At 44.3% G+C, this 18,718-nt stretch overlaps 1 protein-coding gene across 5 annotated transcripts; it reads left to right on the forward strand.

Annotated features, from left to right (window-relative positions):
• Nucleotides 1-133: 133 nt before the first annotated feature.
• CARD19 (caspase recruitment domain family member 19) lies at nucleotides 134-18,574 on the forward strand. Of its 5 annotated transcripts, none has more exons than XM_062500639.1 (7): nucleotides 134-1,273; nucleotides 2,789-3,011; nucleotides 8,111-8,253; nucleotides 10,101-10,254; nucleotides 13,580-13,639; nucleotides 15,194-15,265; nucleotides 15,983-18,574. In XM_062500639.1, exons 2-7 carry the CDS (start codon nucleotides 2,996-2,998, stop codon nucleotides 16,093-16,095), a joined length of 558 nt encoding a protein of 185 aa, XP_062356623.1. In that variant the 5' UTR covers nucleotides 134-1,273; nucleotides 2,789-2,995; the 3' UTR covers nucleotides 16,096-18,574. The 5 variants fall into 5 exon arrangements, with proteins under 5 accessions (XP_062356623.1, XP_062356627.1, XP_062356626.1 ...); XM_062500643.1 differs by having other exon boundaries at nucleotides 16,824-18,574; XM_062500642.1 differs by having other exon boundaries at nucleotides 15,911-16,079.
• Nucleotides 18,575-18,718: the final 144 nt, after the last annotated feature.

The following is an 18,718-nucleotide window of genomic DNA, read 5'->3' on the forward strand; positions in this document are numbered from 1 at the left end:
GCTGTTCTCTGCAGTGTGCTGTGCAGTGTGACCATGGCAAAAGCATAATGTCCTTCTGCACAGATAGAGAGGTGGTACCCAGTTTGCATATATGCCTCATACGAAGTTGATGATAAAATTGTACACCCTCAGATTCCAATCTTCTCTGAACCAGTGGGTTTTGTAAGAATTTCAGAAAGAAAAGTCCCCCTTATTTTTACAAAGTAGCACGATAGAACGAAAAAAAAAAAAGTGTTTTAATTAAATGCCCCATTGTTTTGTATCAGGAAGGTCTTCAGTTCATCTGCTCTGTGTTTAGAGACCATGTGAGACTGGGTGCAGCAAAGCCCATCTGCAGGTCTGCCAGCCTGTGGGAGAGGAGATGGCACATGGGGGGATGTGGTGTCATACAATGGCACACCTTGGGTTCCTACCAGTGACCTCCTGTAGCTTCTACAGGTGTCCCAGTGCCAGAGCTGCTGGTGTGCAGGTGGGGACAGCATTCCTGGAGCAGCCAGATTGGGATCACTGCAACATTGTCCCTTGTGAGAGCTCTCCAAATGAAGGGCTGAGGTAGCCTTTGAAAGCCTGACTTCTTTGCCTATTGTCTGATTATTGTTAATCTGTTCATCCTGTGAAACAGGAAACAAGGTGGGTTTTTTTTTCTTGTTTTGTCCCTTTTGAGGGTATTGAAGGCCTGGCCCTTAGAAAATGGGAAAGGAATAAATCTAACTTTAATAAGGGGAGAGAAGAGAACCTCCAAAGTACCAGAAAGGAAGGGTTTCTCTGATGCCCAGAAGTGTTGAACAAATGGTTAAACAATTCCTTCACGAAGAAGATACATCTCAACCAAGGATTAAAAAGAATTATAGGCATGGGAGGGAGGTGTTCTGTCCTACTGGCAATATTATGCTTAAGGTACACGTGTGAAGGGTGACCAAGATATCCTTGATCTTGCCTCTGCAGGTCCTTTGAATTTCCTTCCTCTTCCTATCTCTAAGGTTATCTTCACTGAATTCCATTATTTAGTTCCCTGGTGTTTTATTTTGTGGCTTTGAAATGCAATAATATGACTGCAAGTGAAATAAACTCCCTGTTAGGATGTTTGGCTCAGCACTTTGTGTGAGAAGACAGCCTGGCTCCTGTTCTGCATGAAGTGAAGCTGAGTCCTGTTGGATGGGATGAAGTGCACCCTTGAGCTGCCAGGGATGCTGTTTCACTGTCCCTGTGCCAAAGCACTACATGACTCATTTATCTGGGCAGCTAACACAAGAGGCAGCAAAGTTACACCAAGGTAAGGAAGCAACACCCAAATTGTTTATATAAGATTTGTGGCTCAGCTTGCTCTGGGACTGTGCTTATTCTGATGGCTGCACCCTGTGGAGTTAGCTTTATTGCTCATGCAAACATAACTTCTTGTCAGAAGGGAAATAAGTGCTGTGCAGGAAGGAGATGAAAGCAGCTGAGACTCTAAAATAGACATTTAAAACCTTGTAACCCTTAAATGTTTGCTGGCCTGTGGTTCCAGCTGGATTCAAGCTCCTATTTCTGCTACAGAGCAGTTGCACTTCCTTGTGTATTTTGTGAAACTGATGGCTTGCACACTGCTCACAGAAGTGTTTCCCACAGGACAAAAGTTGTATCTATGAGCTGGAGTCTGTAGTGGCTTTTAACCCATGCCTAGTACTTCACACGGGCTGTGGGTTCCATACTGGCTGCACACCATCCTCTCCATCATTCCTGGCTGTGGAGGTCAGATGAGGCTCAGAGCTGGCACAGGGATGACCTCCATGTGGGGACATGTACCCAAATCTTTCAACTGTTTATTTACACAACTATTTTAAGGGGAGGGTGTTCTAACAGCTTTATTTCCTTCCTGATTTCAAAGAATTCAATTGTTTGTTGTTTTTAAAAATAATTAGTTGAGTACTTTTTGTCATGTGTACAACTTGATTTATGCTTTATAAGGGATACGATAAGGAGCCAAGTGCAGCACTGAACATGTTTGTAAAGCTGGCTTTTCATTCTCCAGAACCTGTGCAATATTTACCAGGACTATTTGTGATCAGTATACATGGACCTATTCTACATGCCCATTCTTCCCTTGTGCCAGGAACAAGAGATACACTATTTTCCCATTATCTGCTTCATCTTCTTGTTTTACTAATGCTGTTAAAATTTCCAAGGATAGAGTATCACTGAGCAGAATCAGGGGTGTGTAATTCACCAGGTACAAGGTGAATACACAGGAAGATAAAACTGACCAGGGGTTTCCAGACCTGTGTATGCTCCAAGCTATCACAGAATGTCCTGTGCTGAAATGGACCCTGAGGGGTCATGGAGTCCAGCCCCTGGCCCTGCCCAGGCACCCCAACAATCCCACCCTGTGCATGCATCCCTGGCAGCGCTGTCCAAACGCTTTGGGGCTCTGGCAGCCTCGGGGTCATGCCCATTCCCTGGGGAGCCTGGCCAGTGCCCAGCACCGTCTGGGGGAAGATGATTTCATCCAAGTCAGTTCTGTTCCCATTTCATGGTTTGGCTTAAGTGGTTGGGAATAAAGGGCTGGGAATTTGCGGCACAGCTTCTGCTTTTCTGTGTTTGGAGTCTGAGAACTTTTTTATTCATCTCCTAACCAACTAAAAGTAAGCACACCAATAATGTCATTATATACATAAAATCGGAAAATAACCCATTTTATACGCAAAGCAACTCTAAAAATTGTTAGCACACGCACAAAAAGCCTTCATAACTTTGAGTAAACAAACATCTTGGTTTTCAGAGCTGATCACTCTTCCCCTAAAATCACCAGCAGATTGCTGCCGACTCCCGGTCGCAGAGGAGCAGCCGCCCATCGCTCCCGGCTGTCACAGCCGGAGGCGCTCCCTCCCGGTTTTACTTTCGCTTCTCCAAGTTGCCCGTGACCTCTGCTTATCGCGGCAAGGAGGATTGCCCTGCGGGCGCCCCGCGTGGGCCGTGTGCCGGGCACGGCACGTACCCACCCTGAAACCGATGGACGATGCTCTACAGAAGCTGTAAGTGCACATTTGTTAGGAGGAATTTGGGCAAAACGGCGGTCTGGAGGTGCAAATCTGTGGGAGCGGGAGTTCAGAGCCGGAGGGGCAGTGACTGACGGGAGTGCCCAGCCCGTCACTGCCTTCACATTTTTTTCCCCTTCTTCGAGCTTGTTTTTGTAAACCACTGACTAAAACTTGCTGAAGGCAGCCTAGTGCGCAATCTGAGCTTTTAAGAAATACTTTATAGTATTTTCTTAAGCACAAAGAAAGACTGTTAGAGGGACTGCTTGCGCTATCTGGATTCAATTTGTTGCTAAAGAGATGCGGTCTCCTGGCGGTGGGAACAATAACAAAGCGTATTGTGATTCAACAGTTAACAGATAAAACAAAACACTACGTGATGACGTTGCCAGGGCAAGGGTGACATTTAGTAAGTCAAATAATTCACTCAAATAAATCGGTCGGTTTAGCGGGGCGAAACAGTACTGGCATTTGAGATTAGCTAAGCCGGAAACCAATCTGCCGGGAAATAAAAAGCTGCCGTGCAGGTCACTCACTTCGCGTGGCCACTAAATTCGGGAGCTCTGGCATGAGAGTTTGGGCAGGCACTGGGCTCCGTCTGGAAGCTCGCCCCGGGGCGGTGTGAGGTGCGCGTTTGTCGCCTCGCTGCTCGCGTCCCTCGCCGTCACCGCGGCCGGGACGCGGCTTCCGACTCGCGGGATGTGGCTGTCACCATGGGAAGGGCCCTGGGCAGCCCCAGCCCGCTCCTTCCCTCCCGGGAGCACGGGCACGGCGGCCGGATCTGTGTGTGCAAGGCGAACCTGACGGCGGTCTTGCTGCAGAGGTCTTGCGTGCCACCGGCGTTAGGAGGAGATATGTTTAACCTCTGCTGTGTGTATTCATCTGAGTCTGCAGAACAAAAATATCTCCAGGCGGCGTGGCACTGTACATCGAAGCGTTCCTGAGGGATTGGTTTTCACTTCCACTTCACTCACTGTGCTTGGAATCACTGTGCGCTGAAAAGCATTCAGATTTTTATTGGGGATTTCAGTCCGTGTCACACTAAGTCACACTAAGATGACCGGGTTTTCTTTTCAGTGGTTTAGATTCCAGTAGTTGAGAAAGTTCTAAAAGCTTTTACATTTAAAACTTCTAAAATTTCTACAAGTTTCCAGGGAAACTTTTTAGCAGAGCACAAAATGCAATGAATTCACAGAGGTATAAAGGGGTTATGAAAACAAATCCTCAGCACAGCATTCTCCCACTGCTTCCTAGTATTAGGCAACCCCTCTTGCTATAATGTTTTAATATACGTATGGAGAATCGTAGAACACAAGAATGGTTTGGGATGCTAGGGACCTTAAAGTTCATCTTGTTCTAAACCCCTGCCTTGGGCAGGGTCACTTTCCACTGCACCAGGGAGCTCAGCCCCATCCAAAATAGTCCTTAAAATATATGACAAAAGGAATTACAAAATTCCAAGTTCCTTTTCACAAGGTTTCTGTTTCTTTACTAAAATACATTGCCAAAATCACGCCAATGCAGGCATGATCAAGGTCTCAATGTGCAGTAATAACCATTTAATTTTTTTTTTCATGCTGTTAGGAAGATCTGGATTCCAGAGGGTAAACAGAATAAAGTCAGGATGTTTATACTCGATCTTCTCAAGGACATGCACCATGAATGTCACAGCATTTGACAGTGCTTCAATCCTCTGCAGCATTTATCCCTAGAAAGACATTCTCTTCCAGTCTTTGCTAGGCAATTAATTGCTGATGAAATTTAGTGCAAATGGCAGATTTTACATCCATATATTTGCTTGTACTTTTTCCCTTACAAAGTTATATATCCAAATTAATTAGGTACTTCACTGAAATCTTTTCTATGAGAGAAGCTATCACTGCTCCTTGGGTTTGAGTCACTACCTGCCCAGTGTACCGTACGTGTCCAGCTGCACTTAAACGCGCCTTGTGCTGTAGCACGAGGAAAACAGAAATTCTACATGGATGTTGTGAAGATGTAGACGCGGTATTTTGGACAGCGTGATTACTTCTGGAAAAGGAAACCACGCCTTTACTAATAATGCATTAATTGTTTAAAAGCTGTGCAAGTGTAAATTCATGCCTCTGCACGGGACGGGCCTGGCGAGTACAGACATTTGAAGAACTGTTTTGGCCGGAAGGAAGCTCAAAGCGATGAGGAGTCCCGGAGTGGGCTCAGGAGGCCCGGGGGTTGCGCCTGCCCCGGCTCCCCGCTCTCCCCGTACGGCCCCGGCTCCCCGAGGCCCAGCGCTCCGACCCCCGGCAGCCTCGGGAGGCGGTGCCGGCCCGGCCGCTCCGCCCCCGGCCCGGCCCGGCCCGGCCCGTCCCGGCAGGAAGGCCGAAGGCCGCAGTCCGGAGGCCGCAGCCTGCGGGCCGGGCGGGGCCGGGGATGCCATGGCCGGTGAGTGCGGGACGGGCAAGGGCCGGGGACACGGCGGCGGCCGGGTGAGGCCTCCGCGCCGCCAGGGCCGCAGCCGGGGCCGCGCTGTCTCCGCGCTCCGCAGCGCGGTTTGGTGCAGCGCGGCCGCGGCTCGGGGTGAGCGCCCCGGGGCCCAGCACGGCCCGGCCGGGTCGGGCGCTGGAACAGGGGCAGCAGGGCTCGGGGCAGCGGCGGCGTGCGGAACCCCAGCCTGGTGTCTCCGGTGGAGCCGGGCAGTGCCGCGTTTCACACCCTGATACGCTGGCTGCGTGGCAGCGGAATCTGCTGTTTACCCCCAGCTTCCATCCGGCTCGGTGGGATTTTGCCTCTGCGCCTGGGGAGCACGCAGGTTATCCTGGTGGCTCGGGGACCCGGTTGTTTTAGCCGTCGTGTGGAGCTTGGAGGACTGGGACTGTGTGTAACTTAATGTCGCATTCTAGTGTAAAATGCTTTTAAATATTTTGCTCACTGCAGTTTTGCTACGTTTTCCTCTTCTCTTAAAAAAAAAAAATTAAAAATTCCAGTAAAAATTATTTACTGAAGTCTACAATTCCCTGACAGGTGGGTGCCACTCTCCTCCCAAGCACCGAGCAACAAGATGGGAGCTAACAGCCTCCTGTTGCACCAGGGGAAGTTTAGATTGGATATTAAGGAAAATTTGTTCATTGAAAGGGTTGCCCATGCCTGGTACATGCTGCCCAGGGCAGTGGTGTGTCACCATCCCTGGAAATGTTCAAAAAATGTGTGGATGTGGCACTCCAGGACATGGTTTAGTGCTGAACATGGTGATGGATTGAACATGGATTGATGGTTGGACTCAGTAGTCTTAAGTTTCTTTTCCAACCTGAACGATTCTGTGATTCTCTTGACTTGCTGTCAGAGACCCCTGACTTCTGGTAGCTTACCAGTAGCACGTGGCAGTGGGTGAGAGTAGCAGGGGAGGGCAGCATTTTGTTTTTTGGCTCTCTGTCATCCTTCCAGCCCGGAGGAGCAGACCAGTTGCTCTTCGTGGGTGCATTTAGTAACCTGTGCCATCTGATCATCTCAGACCATTTCTCTGCAGACAGTCTCCTTCTTAAATCCTTGGCACCACTTTCTTGGGCTCTTGAAAGGGAAAAGCCAAAACTATATTAGTGTTAAGCTAACCTTTTGTTGAGAGAGACTTTTTCCTCTCTTTCCTGAAATGCTTCTGAAAGGACTCGTCATGGACACGTACAAATGGTTTGATCATCAGATCCAAACATTCCAAGTTTTGGTTGCCAGCTTTCCTGTATAATGTTTATGAAAATCATCCAGGAGTTTTACAGGAAGTAGCAGTTCATGTTTGCACTGCACAGCAGACACCACTAAGGTTTCTGCAATGGATGTTTGCCAGTTCTGTGTTTTACAGAGAATGTCAGAGAGCTGCATTGGGCTTTGTGTCTGTTGTATTTAAATTTATCTCCTTAATGATCCTATTTGTTTGCTCGATAAACTTAAGAAGGCTTTTAAGAGGAAAACAAGCCAAAGATGAAGCCATAATAAAGAGACAGTGTCCAGATTCCTTACATAAATATTAGTGGAATTATTGATTGGGAGGGAATATCTGCCTGCCTGACTAAAGGTGTTGCCAGCATTTATGCTTCCTGGGCCCAAGTGTGGATGAGAGTGCTTGCATGTTGCAGCATGGCAAGGAAGGGCTGATCTCAGCCTACAAATTTAAAATGCAGCTGTATTTGTTAATTTACTGTGAGAAATATGAAGTTGCAATGGAGGTCCTAGGGGCCCTTTGGCTTTATCCAGAAGGGCAGTGAAAGTAGATTATGGAGAAATGTATGCAGGGGATTCTGTGACAATCAAAATCCTCTTTGATGTTTCTTGTACAGAAAGCAACATGAGGTTTCTTATGCTAAGAACAGTTAAGCAGGAACAAAATTACAAAGGGTTTTTGACAACCAGTGTAACCTGAAAGTTCTGTTTTGTGTTGTGCCAGTGCCTAGTGACATCTTTCAGGGACCACAGGCATATGGAGCAGGAGTGCAAGGGTTTGTCCAACATCCTGGCTGGTGCCAGGGTCTGGCGTGTCCCTGCTTAGGTTAAGAATTGTGTCTGACAAACTCCCTGCAGACACTCTGCTATTGGATCAGGAAGAACTTAAGAAAGGGTGTCCATGATGTTTTTTCTGCAGGTGCTCTAGCAGACAGACTGGCACCTTATGGTCGTGTATGATAAGGTTTTTTATGAGCCTTGTTATTTCCAAGAGTAGAATCAGATCATCCTATTGGATGGAAGAAGCATCTTGCTGGTACTGTAAATATCATAATCTGACTTCATAAGTGATAGAGAATTTATCTTTAGTGATTTATTAACTTCAGGGCTGTATTTGATTAAATATCTATCAGAACTTGACTTCTAAGTGATTTGCCTTCTCCCTTTGGAAAGAGAGAGGCAGTTGGAGTGACCAGCCAGAAGTTCAGATTTGTGTCATTTCAAGTGGATGGGTCTTTGAAAGCACATGGCAATGTTGTGTTTCCCTAACAGACAGTTCAGCTTTCTGAAGTGATGGTGATAATTTTATTTTAGGTATTTAATCACTGGTAGTAAAAATAAATTTATGGAATTTAAAAATGGCTTACTAATTAACTGCTGTGGTTTGTTCTGTGTTATTTTATCTCTAGATCAGTCATATTGTCACCGGCTGCAGCATGACATGTATTTCCTTACAAGCACTAGCCGACTGAATGAGCAGGTGGTTGATAAAATTGTTCTTCAGCTTAACAGAGTTTATCCCCAAATTCTTACCAATGAAGAAGCAGAAAAGGTAATTTGAGGAGTTTTGCTTGTCTCTGACTGTTGTGTTGCTTTTGCGGGTAACTAGCTCAGCTGCCCTCTCCTCGACACAGCTCTTGGTGCCACGTGCAGCCAGTCTGCCTCACCTCCTGCTTGCTGACCAGTTGTATCTGGCATCTTCTGTAAGAGGAGCAGTCACAGGGCTGGCATGTTCTGTGTGCCAGGTGGTCATGGGAGAGAACGCTCTCTTGAGCAGCAGTTTAATGCCACGGTCCCTGCCATGACCGGGAGCACGCAATTGTGGAGCCGGTCTGCGGGCAGGAGGGCACCCGTCCTGTGACCACATGCCTGGCGTGCCTGTCTCCTCACGAGGTGGTGTGGACTGGCACACCATGTGATCTGTGCTGCATCCGTCTCTGCCCACAAAGTCATCTGTACTAGCTCAATCAGTTTTGGAAACCAATTAATAATTTTAAGTATTGATAGGTAAGTGGAGGGTTGTTAGTCGCACTGTTAAGTGTGGAGCTGTGGAAGTGGATGGAGTTAGTAATACCTTGCAGTGGTGCCACCAGGTATGGAGGTGCCACCCTCCCTGACATGAAGCTTTCAAAAATGGATAGCTCTTTTTAGGGAGAAAAAGCTTCTGGTCTTGTGTGGAGACAAAATTAAAGTCAGCTAAGAGTTTCCACAGTCCTACTTATAATAGTTTGTACTTGCCCTCTGCTGGCTTCACGTCTGCACAGGGTTTTGGTGTGTCAGTATTTTTAACATCAGGAAAAGTAGGTCCAATTCTGCCATAATCAAACTCCATGGGGACAATTAGTGCTTTGTGGTGTAGAGCAGAGCTAGATCATTTACTGAACCAGTCTTGCCACTTCCCTCAAGAGCTTCAAAATAAATCCATTAAGAATCTGAAACATGATTTGTGACTTCTGCACTTAGGCAGAAACGAACTGCTTTTTTGTGGGCTCAGGCTAGTTTGTGTCAACTCTATTGAGTGCTTAGGAAGCTTATAATCTCAGCTGTGTCTGGTAGACCCTGTGGGCATTTTGTCAGAATAAAGGAGTGTTATGTAAGATCTGTGGCATTCCTGTCCCCCTCAAGCAGCAATTGTTCCTAACTTAGTATGCTCCAAAGGTTATCCACAGTGCTGCTATGAAATATGATGTTTTAGTGAGAATGGCTTTGGATTTTTTCCAAATAAACTGAAATAAGTTTGATGTGTAAGACTAGGGATGCATTTTACTTCTCTTTGTAAGGTCTCCTAATACTCATCATGTTTAGTGCTACAGAAAATTATTTTCCTCTGCAGCTGTTTGCCAACCTGAGTAATGAGAATTTGTGCCTATTGAAGTGGATGCACAGCAGTTAATTGTGCTGGAAACAATAAAAACCAATGAAATATGAAATCTTGGGATGATGAACACTCCAGTATTGGGACTAGGATAAGCAGTATAAAGTGCCTTTTCAGGGATCATTACTAGGCAGCTAAGAGCAAACTTGAAAGCATCAAACTTTATTTCAAATGATAAGATTTTCTGAAATATTCTATCTGCAGCTATCAGAATTAAACTGTAGAATAGTAAGTACTATGTCAGCTTGGATGCAGGGAAGACATCAGAGTGTCTTTCACTTGATTGGGACAGCAAAAAGCAGAAGGAGAGGCAGAGGCAAGATGTTCTCCATCAGACAGTGCTGACCATAAGAAGCTCAGTGCTGTGCAGTGCATGTATGTCCTTTTTAGGTTGCCCTTTTTGGCCTATTATTTTGGTACATGTCAAAGAAGTAAATTTGTTCCCTGGCATAGTGATGTAAAATTGATCTTTTAATATGTCTTCTGTTTTAATCTCTTTTCTGATGAGTGCTTTCCTCTTACAGTTCAGGAACCCAAAGGCTTCACTCCATACCAGACTCTCAGATCTGTTAAAACACCTCCAAAAGAAAGGAGACAGACACTGTCAAGAGTTTTACAGAGCTTTGCAGATCAATTCTGAACAGCTGTTTAATGACCTGCCAAGCAGAAAAATCTTGAGTAAGTTGACTTGTAAGTTGATTGAGTCGTGGATTTCCTCACCAGTATATTACAAAACCTCATTTCAAATGCAGTGTAGGTGATTTAAACAACCTAAACAGGTTATAAATAATATAAATAAACAAGTTACTTAAATAATTTTTTGGTTTATACCATAACTCCTTCTGACTTGAGTTTTCCAAAAGCTGTAAGGTGATTTTGTAATGTAAAATTGTAATTAACTTCATTTTGTCTTTCATTGTGAAAGAAGCAATTTGTGTCTACCCAGCAAACTGATGGAAGACCATTTTCTTGGCTGCACAGGGAGGCTGGAGAGTTACCCCACATCCATACCTGAACACTTTTGAACTGGGGAAGTCTGGGCCCATCCTCCCTCAGAATCTCAGATGAGCCCCAATCCCCATTGACTGAGCCTCGCAGCAACTTGAAGGCAATGCTTTGTTCTGATGTTCACCTTGCAGAAATTGTGCACTTTGGGGAACAGGCTCTTCAATAAAATTTTCTTGCAGCTATCATTTTTACTTGGGAACAGCTCAAGAAACAGGTTTTTCTGCCAGGCTGACTAGCAGCTAGCAGACAGCCTTTATGAATTAAGAGCAGTTTGAGAAGTCTTGGTGTAGTCACTAAGAATAAAATTTCAAGACTGTTTTGATGTTTAAGAGTTGAAGCTTTTTTTTAATGTTCAATAGCATGTTCTACAAGCCATTTTTGAAAATATATCTTTAGAAGGAGACTTGGATAGGGTCTGTGGGATGTTTTCACTTTTAGCTGTAGCAGAAAGGTGCTCATTCTTGCACATGATTTACGTGGTGACTCTGAGCTTTCCTCAGGTAGCCATGAGTAGGCAGGGTTAGGGTTTCTCATGTTCAGACTCTGCATAGCAAATACCTGTGTTTGAAGTGCTTCACGTGCACCTGAAAACTGTTTTGCTGCTGCTGCAAACTGCTGACTTCAGTAACCATCAAAAGTCACTAATTCTCTGTTATTTCAGTACACTGGTTTATGTTACCATCCTCAGAAAGATGAGGATAATTTGAAGAACTGAGTTAAAACATTATTGTGTGCCGAGGTTTGGCAGTTTCTTTCTGTTGACCTAAGAAATTGATATTGAGATGATTGTCTTAATATGCTTGCTGCTTCTTAGAGTTCTGTAATTAAAACAAATGTCTGCATTCTGGATTGAGTGGTCAAGAAACATCTGTGCAGTTTTTAAAGCTAAAACCACAAACACTATTATGCTTCAGGAAAAGCTCTTTTATCAATATGAGGAGTAACTTCTCATTTAAGTGAGCATGGACATTTTCAATATTAAAGGCATTATCCTTCAGACCTCCAACATGCACAGTTTGTTACTTGAATGTTAATCCTTGGAAGTGCTCAAGGAGTGTTCAAGGCCAAGATCTGCGGGGTCCTGAGCACCCTGGTCAGTGGAGGGTGTCTCTGCCCTTGGCAGGGGGTAGGAACTGGGATGGTGGTCTTCAGGATCCCTTCCAGCTCAGATCGTGCAATCATTCTATAATGCTCTTAGAGGTAGTTGTTAAATTTGGCACAAAACAATTACAGAATTGCCACTGGAATTTGTAAATGTGAAGAAAGAGGAAAGTCCCGACCATGGGGATTTTCTTCTAAAGGCTGAGCTGAAACAAGCAGCATTACAAACAGGTGGAGAAATTACTGATGAGAGCGTGGATGAACCATGGCCAGGATAGAGTTCTGCACTAGATTACATGCAGCTATACATAGGACAGATTTCTTTTCAACAGGAAACCCTTTCAAATATTTCTTCTAAATTTTTAAGATAAATTTTGTTCCAGCATAAATTTTAAAGCTCTTTGAGTGAAGTATGAATTGCCGGTGAAGTGTTTGGTAATGTCTGAACATTCCCACTAGAGGGGGGGTAAGGCACACGGTGTGGGCAGCCTCGGAACTGTTGAAGCAAACGGGATTCTCCAAGGGCTATTGAAAACAACAGAAAATATTTTTATTTCTCTCCATGCTAACATAGACTAAAAGGATAAAGGCTCGGATCAGCCCCACGCAGCGAGAGGAGGGGCAGAGATTTGTCTGTGCTCTCCTGTGCAGTGTGAGGGTTCCCTTGCTGGAATTCCTGGGGAGAACATCAGCCCCTCAAAGGGGCAGGCTGGATGGGGCTGCTAGGGACTCACAGAGGCTTTGCAGCAATCCTTGCTGCTCCGCTGACTCTCGGGCTTCACAGCAAAGGGCTCCAGAGGCTTCTGTCCTGCTCCAGAGCCATGCCCTGTTTCCCCACAGAGAGGTGTATCCTCAGCAGGGGAGATGGATGTTCCCCTGTTGCTGCCTGGGTGGACAGGGCAGTTTTTGAGGCACCTCTCCTAGATCCTGGTGTTGTGTAAAAGGAGAGCAGTTGAAATGTTTTCCTATTGATGGCCAGATTCTGAGCTCTTACTTTTTTTCCTTTCCTTTTTTAATCCTCCTAACATTTGACAGTTGGACTTGGTGATCGTACAGGTGTTCTCCAACCTTTATGATTCTGTGATTCTGTGACTACAGAAAAGTTTGGCTAAAACAGTGTTGCAGTTTGGTGATGTGTTATGGAAAGTCACTCGTCTGCCATGCCTGGTGACAGTTCTGCATTCCCCTTCTGCAGGCAGTGTGATCTCCACATCTGTGTGGCAAAGGCAGCTGTGAAAGGGTCTTTCTGCCCAGACTGGAAACTACTGAACACCTTGTCCTGAGGCCAACCTCCTTTTCTACTAGAATTTACAAAAGGATAGAGGCCAAAATGACTTGTACCAAATGTTAGCATGTAGAACCTACAGAGTTTTAAAGAAGCTTGGCATGTCTTCAACTGGCGCCTGCATTTAGGAATTATCTGCACCAAAAACTTTTTACTATGCACTTTACCTGCTAAATACATCAATGCCCAGAGATTTGCTCAAGAACAAAGAATGATGATAGATTAAATGATAGTGGTGTTTTCAGATCAGTGTGTCTATTAACAAAGAGTTTATATGCATTACAATGAAAATTGCTGGTATTGTGGAGGATTATCTCCTGCTTTCCTAGCCTGGGAAGCAAGTGTAATGTTATTTATGTGGTCAGTGCTTAAGCAGATCAGAAGTGAGGCTGCAGCTATTTGTAGTTGCATTCAGATGACTCTCTGCCTATGTCTTTTGGTCAGTCCAGCTTTAACTCTAGCAGTGGTTTACCATTGGAGGGGTTAATACTTTATGTCAATATTGGACATTTTTCTGAAATGTGTTGTTTTGTACCATTTTGCCTGTGCTGATTATGTTTGTTTGCTTGAGCTGAGTACTAACTTTTCATGTGTTGCTTTTATTTCTAGAAACCCCAGATCCCACAGAGATAGACACTGACAAGGAGCAATATATGCTAAATGACAGGGGTAAATAAATCATACAGTGTCACTGGATGGAATGGCTTTGCAGATTGTGATGCAATTTGTTATATCATGTAATTTGCACTTCATGTAACAACTACTTTGGATTGTGATGTCTTTACTGTCGCAAGTTAAATAGAATTAATGGAGGAAAATATACTGGGCTACTGTCAAGGAAACCAGTGCCAGGAAATTGGAGAAACTGTTGAGTTTAATCAATATTTACAATGGTATTACTTACACTGTTACAGCTAAACTCTTAATTTCCTGTGATTTCTTTAATGCCTAAACAGCAAGGTCTATTCATTTTGCATAAGGCCATCAATAGCTTTTTGATCTTTCATTTTTTTCAGGTTTTTTTCAGCTCTCAGTTTTACTGAAAACCATTTGAAAGCAATGACAGAAAGGAAATAAAAGCTTAAATATATTTTCCTTAGGAAAACATTTTAATTATTTTTACCTTCCTTTGTTCAATGCCAGATTACAGAGACAAGTATTTTTTTCATGGTAGGATATTTTGAAAAGGAAGATCTGAAATAAAGATGAAGAGTTCTCTCAATGTATAATAAACTGTTTTATCATTTAAGTTGTGTATTTTAAGATTTAGATACAATAATGAGAGATTCAAAACACCTTCGATGAATTTTTCAGTTTCCTGAGATGCCTGAAATAAGTAGCAGAAGTTTCCTGAAATAAGTAGCAGAAACACTGTTTAACTCGATGTCTGTGGTAGTGGTGTTTCTCTGAATATTGAACCAAATTGCTGTTCAGACTTTCCACACTGCTGTTGCTGTCTGCATCATAACAGTACAGGATGAACAGAGAAAGTGCTTGGAAATAAGAAAATGAAGTAATATTTTATTTTATTTTTACTTACTACTTTTTTTTTTTCCCTGAGCTGGACTCAGACTAGAAATTCTTTGGCACTAGTCACCCTCTTTGGGAGGTTATGTGCCAAGGAACAACCAGATCCTTGCTCCTTTGCTCTTTCTCCAGTGTCCTTATCCATGCAGTCAGCTCCAGGAATTTGAGGCAGTACACTTGTCCTTAAATTGATAGGTGTAGCTTAATTGTATCTACAAACAGAGGTGTAATTTAATTGCATCTCTGTTTCTAGTGAGCTAGTAACTACAAATAGAGTATTGGGTAATAAAGAAGCAGATATAAATCTTTATGCTGTTTTGTCAGTGGATAAGTATGAATTAGAAAGGCTTTATTGAACATCAGTACTGACTATCACCATTAACTTGTGTTCAATTCCAGGCAGGAAGTTTCTGGGAGATTTGGTTTGGAAACTTTTCCTTAAATACCGTAGGCTGTAGCTAGATGAGCAGAGTGGAACAGGGAATGATGGCAAAGCAACTGTATTAAAAATTAATTGTAGTCTAGTAAATGTGCTTCACAGTACATTAGCTGCAGAACATACAGAATTGTAAATATGTTAGGTTCATTTAAATATGCTTAATTATGCATATTGATAGCAATTGGTGATTTATGAACTGAGCTAAACTTCTGCTACCCCTGCTCTGTCTCAGTGTGTTTCTTTGCCTTTTTCTGTAGGCCCGGTGTTTTTCCTGGCATGCTTCAGTGTGGCTGCAGGACTGGCCCTGTTCTGGTACTGCTATAACTCAGGTGAGCTGCTCAAGGGCTTCTCCTGCTTGCCTTCCCTCAGCAGGGATGGAACGAGCTGGGCTCCTTATCTGACAGGGCTCCCTGACAGGGTGGGTCAAGATGTCATCATTCATTAATGAGCTCCAGATACAAATTGCACAGCAGACATGCTGAAGTATAAATAATGCATGTTTTGCCTACAGAGGATGCCACAAATAGGGGCTCTTTTTAAAAGACAGTAGTCATGTGAGCTCCTGTTGCTAGAGCAATGGGTCATGATTCCCAGCAGTCGTGAGACAGACCCAAAACCTTCTGGGTCCCACACCCCTTGGGGGCTGGTGGAAGCCTGGCCAGTGCCAGGGCTGGGGGATGCTGGCTGGATTTGCTAAGTCCCAGCAGCTACAGCTGTCCATGTGCTGCTGGCTCTGGGTGTTGTCTGTTGTCTGTCTGTCTGCCACCTGACAGTCACCTGCTCCACACCATCCAGTGCTGTGCTCAGGTGTGAAGTTGCCCACTTCCCTAACTGACCAATCTCTTCTTGTCTGAACCTGCAGCAAGGAATCTGAACAGATTCCTAGTTGGCCTGTCTTGGCAGTTGATTTCTACAAATTGAAAAAAATGGACTTTCCTCTAGAATTATTTTCAGTTGTTTTTTATTTTTTGCAGATGCTGCTTCCTAGATAAAATGAAATTTAACTGTGTTCACTCTCTCTTTTTCCTCTCATCATTCTGTTGTAGAAACACAAGTCATAGGAAGAACCAGGAGAATCTTGGGCTTTTCTCCTATTATCATAGGAAGACATGTTAGAAATATTTGTATGTTGTATTTGGAAGACATATCAAGAAATTAAGGAAAAGCTGTCTGTACAGTACACCAGCCAAAGGAAGACAATGGTGCATAAAAATGTCCCACAGTCATACCAAAGATTTTACTAACTAGCTTCATCAATAATTGCCTTGCCTCCAGATGTGTTCAGAATTTCAGCTATAAATGTCCTTATTTATTTGAATGGACTGTTTATTTTTGTAAATGCTTAAAGTATTTATCGTTTGTATAAAAAATATTTTTATTACAAGCTTTAAATTGATCTCTTAAGTGAGCATGGGTCTGAAGCCATGTTTGCATATGCATTTTATATACTGGAATGAAGGATCACAACTGTTTGAAGAACTCTGGCCTGTCTTTTGTGGGAATTAATTTAGGAACAGAACTTAAACACATGCACTCAAAGCCTTACTGAGAAATGGATCTCTGTCTCAGAACTGTCTGTTTTGTCTAGATCCTTTATAATCACTGCCTGAGCTCAGGTGGGCACTGGCACCTGTGAAAAGTTTATGGGGGCCAGTTCTCTTTATGTGTGCCTTGTATTCACTGTGTCTTCTGGTTCTCTCCTGGTGCCTCATCCCAGCCTGCCTTGTTCCCAGTCACACTCAGCTGCTGGCCCTGGTTTACATGCCCTGGAGCAGGTGCAGGCTGGTTCCCAGCCCATGGGGTGTTCCAGGGAGTGGAATGTTTGACCTGAAGCACTTCAGACTACCAAGAAAATGTTTCAGATTAATTTAGCTTTCCCTTTTCCAGTGAAGTGAAGGGAGGCTCTGCAGAGAGACCTGGACAAAGTGGAGGGCTGGACCAACAACCACCCAGTGAAGTTCAACAAGGGAAAGTGCCAGATTGTGCACCTGGGATGGGGCAACCATGCATGTACGGGCAGGCTGGGGAACGAGATGCTGGAGAGCAGGACTGTGCAAGGGGACCTGGGAATCATTCTGGGTGGAAAGTTGGATATAGTCAGCACTGCCCTGGCAGCCAGGGAGCACATCCCTGTGCTGAGGGGCCCCAGGCCCAGCATGGCCAGTCAGGCCAGGGAGGGATTGTCACACTCTGCTCTGCTCTGCTCTGCTCTGGGCTGGCCTCACCTCGAGTGCTGGGGGGCAGTTTGGGAACTACAATATAAGGAAGATACTAAACTACTAGAGAGCTTCTAAAGGAGACTTCCAAGGGACACTTCCAGGGATGGGGCAGCAACAGCTTCTCTGGGCAGCCTGTGCCAAGGCTGGGGGAAGAAGATTCTTCCCTGTGAGAAGAAGGAATTCTTACAGGAAAGAATTCTTTCCCAGTATGGTACAGGAGAGTTTACTATGGCTAGGACTATATTTCCTCCCTTCCTGAGGTTGCTTGAGATGAGGATGTCTCTCAGGGAAAAAAAATCCAGAATGAGCTATGCCAAGGGTTAAAGCTGGAAGGAGAAAGAAAGAGTGAGTATTGGTTCATCCTAGTGTTCAAGGACCTAACAGCAAAGAATAGAAAACAATCTGTTCCTTCATTAGTGCCAGTTATTAATTTGAACAGTGAGCTTCTGTCTGCCTATAAAATTAGCATGTGCATAGGCTGGGAGACATTATTTTTCTTGGAATATTTTTCTTTCAGGAGCTTGCTTCTCTGCAAGCACATCTATACAGCACATATGGACAATGATAGTTCCATTTTCAGCTCCTGGAGGAAGCACATGTGCACCTGCATGGGAGTCAGGTCCTTCTGGGCAATCAGTGTTACAGATTTGGGAATAAATCGAGCAGGGTCTTGGATGAAGCTGTTTAGCTGCAGAATTCTGGTTTCTCTGGCAAGTCAAGAATAGTTTGGCCTTTGCTGCTGAAGCTGTACTGGTTTATTAATTTATAAACGTGCTTCACTCTTTGTGCAGGGAAGTTTTCCTGGCTGGATTGTAGGTGGTTCCATGCTGCAGGCAGGAACTGTGCAGGAGCTAAGAAGGTACTGGCCTGGCCCATGGAAATGGTTAAGGCCGAGTGATGGGACCATCTGTGTGCAGAGAGCCAGGAAGCAAAGTGATAGGTCCCACAAAGAATTTGCACAATTCCATTTAAAGCCAGACTGCTATTTAAAGGAGTTGGTGATGTGCCTGAGGAGCTGGAGTGGGGATGAAGTGATGATTCATTCTGGGATGCACTGGGCTGCTTTACAGCTGCTGGATGGAGTTTGCACTTAAAAGTGCCTTTGCCAAGGCAAAATTATTCCTTCTGTTTCTTTCATTTGTCGTTATTTTTCTCATACTGTAATAAATTGAAAACATATTTGGTCAAAATGTGCCGTCATGGATGCTTTTCCCTGCCATTTTGTGTGCACAGATGCTACTCCATTTTATGCCATGCCTTGACTGTGCTGCCAAAAATCACTGCTGCACTTCACAGGGCCTGTGTCCTGTAGTAATTTCTCTGAACGTACATCTTCTTGAATCCTGTAGAAATTAATGTATTTCTTTTTTAAAAGAGGTGAAACTGGCAATTAAATGGAAATAAAATATGAGAGAAGAATGCTGCTGTTTTACTTGTAGTTTATGCTCTGCTCTTCCTTGCAGAAGTGCCCCTTGGTTGTTGCCCTCCTGTGGCTGCCAATCGACCCCTCCTGGGCTCTGGCCTCTCATGGTTACTTTTTTCTGGGTATTTGCACCAGGATTT

The sequence above is a fragment of the Cinclus cinclus genome, chromosome 12 (assembly GCF_963662255.1).
Source record: "Cinclus cinclus chromosome 12, bCinCin1.1, whole genome shotgun sequence".
NCBI classification, from domain to species: domain Eukaryota; kingdom Metazoa; phylum Chordata; class Aves; order Passeriformes; family Cinclidae; genus Cinclus; species Cinclus cinclus.

Coding starts and splice junctions, on each gene's coding strand:
- CARD19 (XM_062500639.1), top strand. Junction 13,640..15,193: donor ATATATGCTAAATGACAGGG/GTAAATAAATCA, acceptor CTTTTTCTGTAG/GCCCGGTGTTTTTCCTGGCA. Junction 15,266..15,982: donor CTGGTACTGCTATAACTCAG/GTGAGCTGCTCA, acceptor ATTCTGTTGTAG/AAACACAAGTCATAGGAAGA.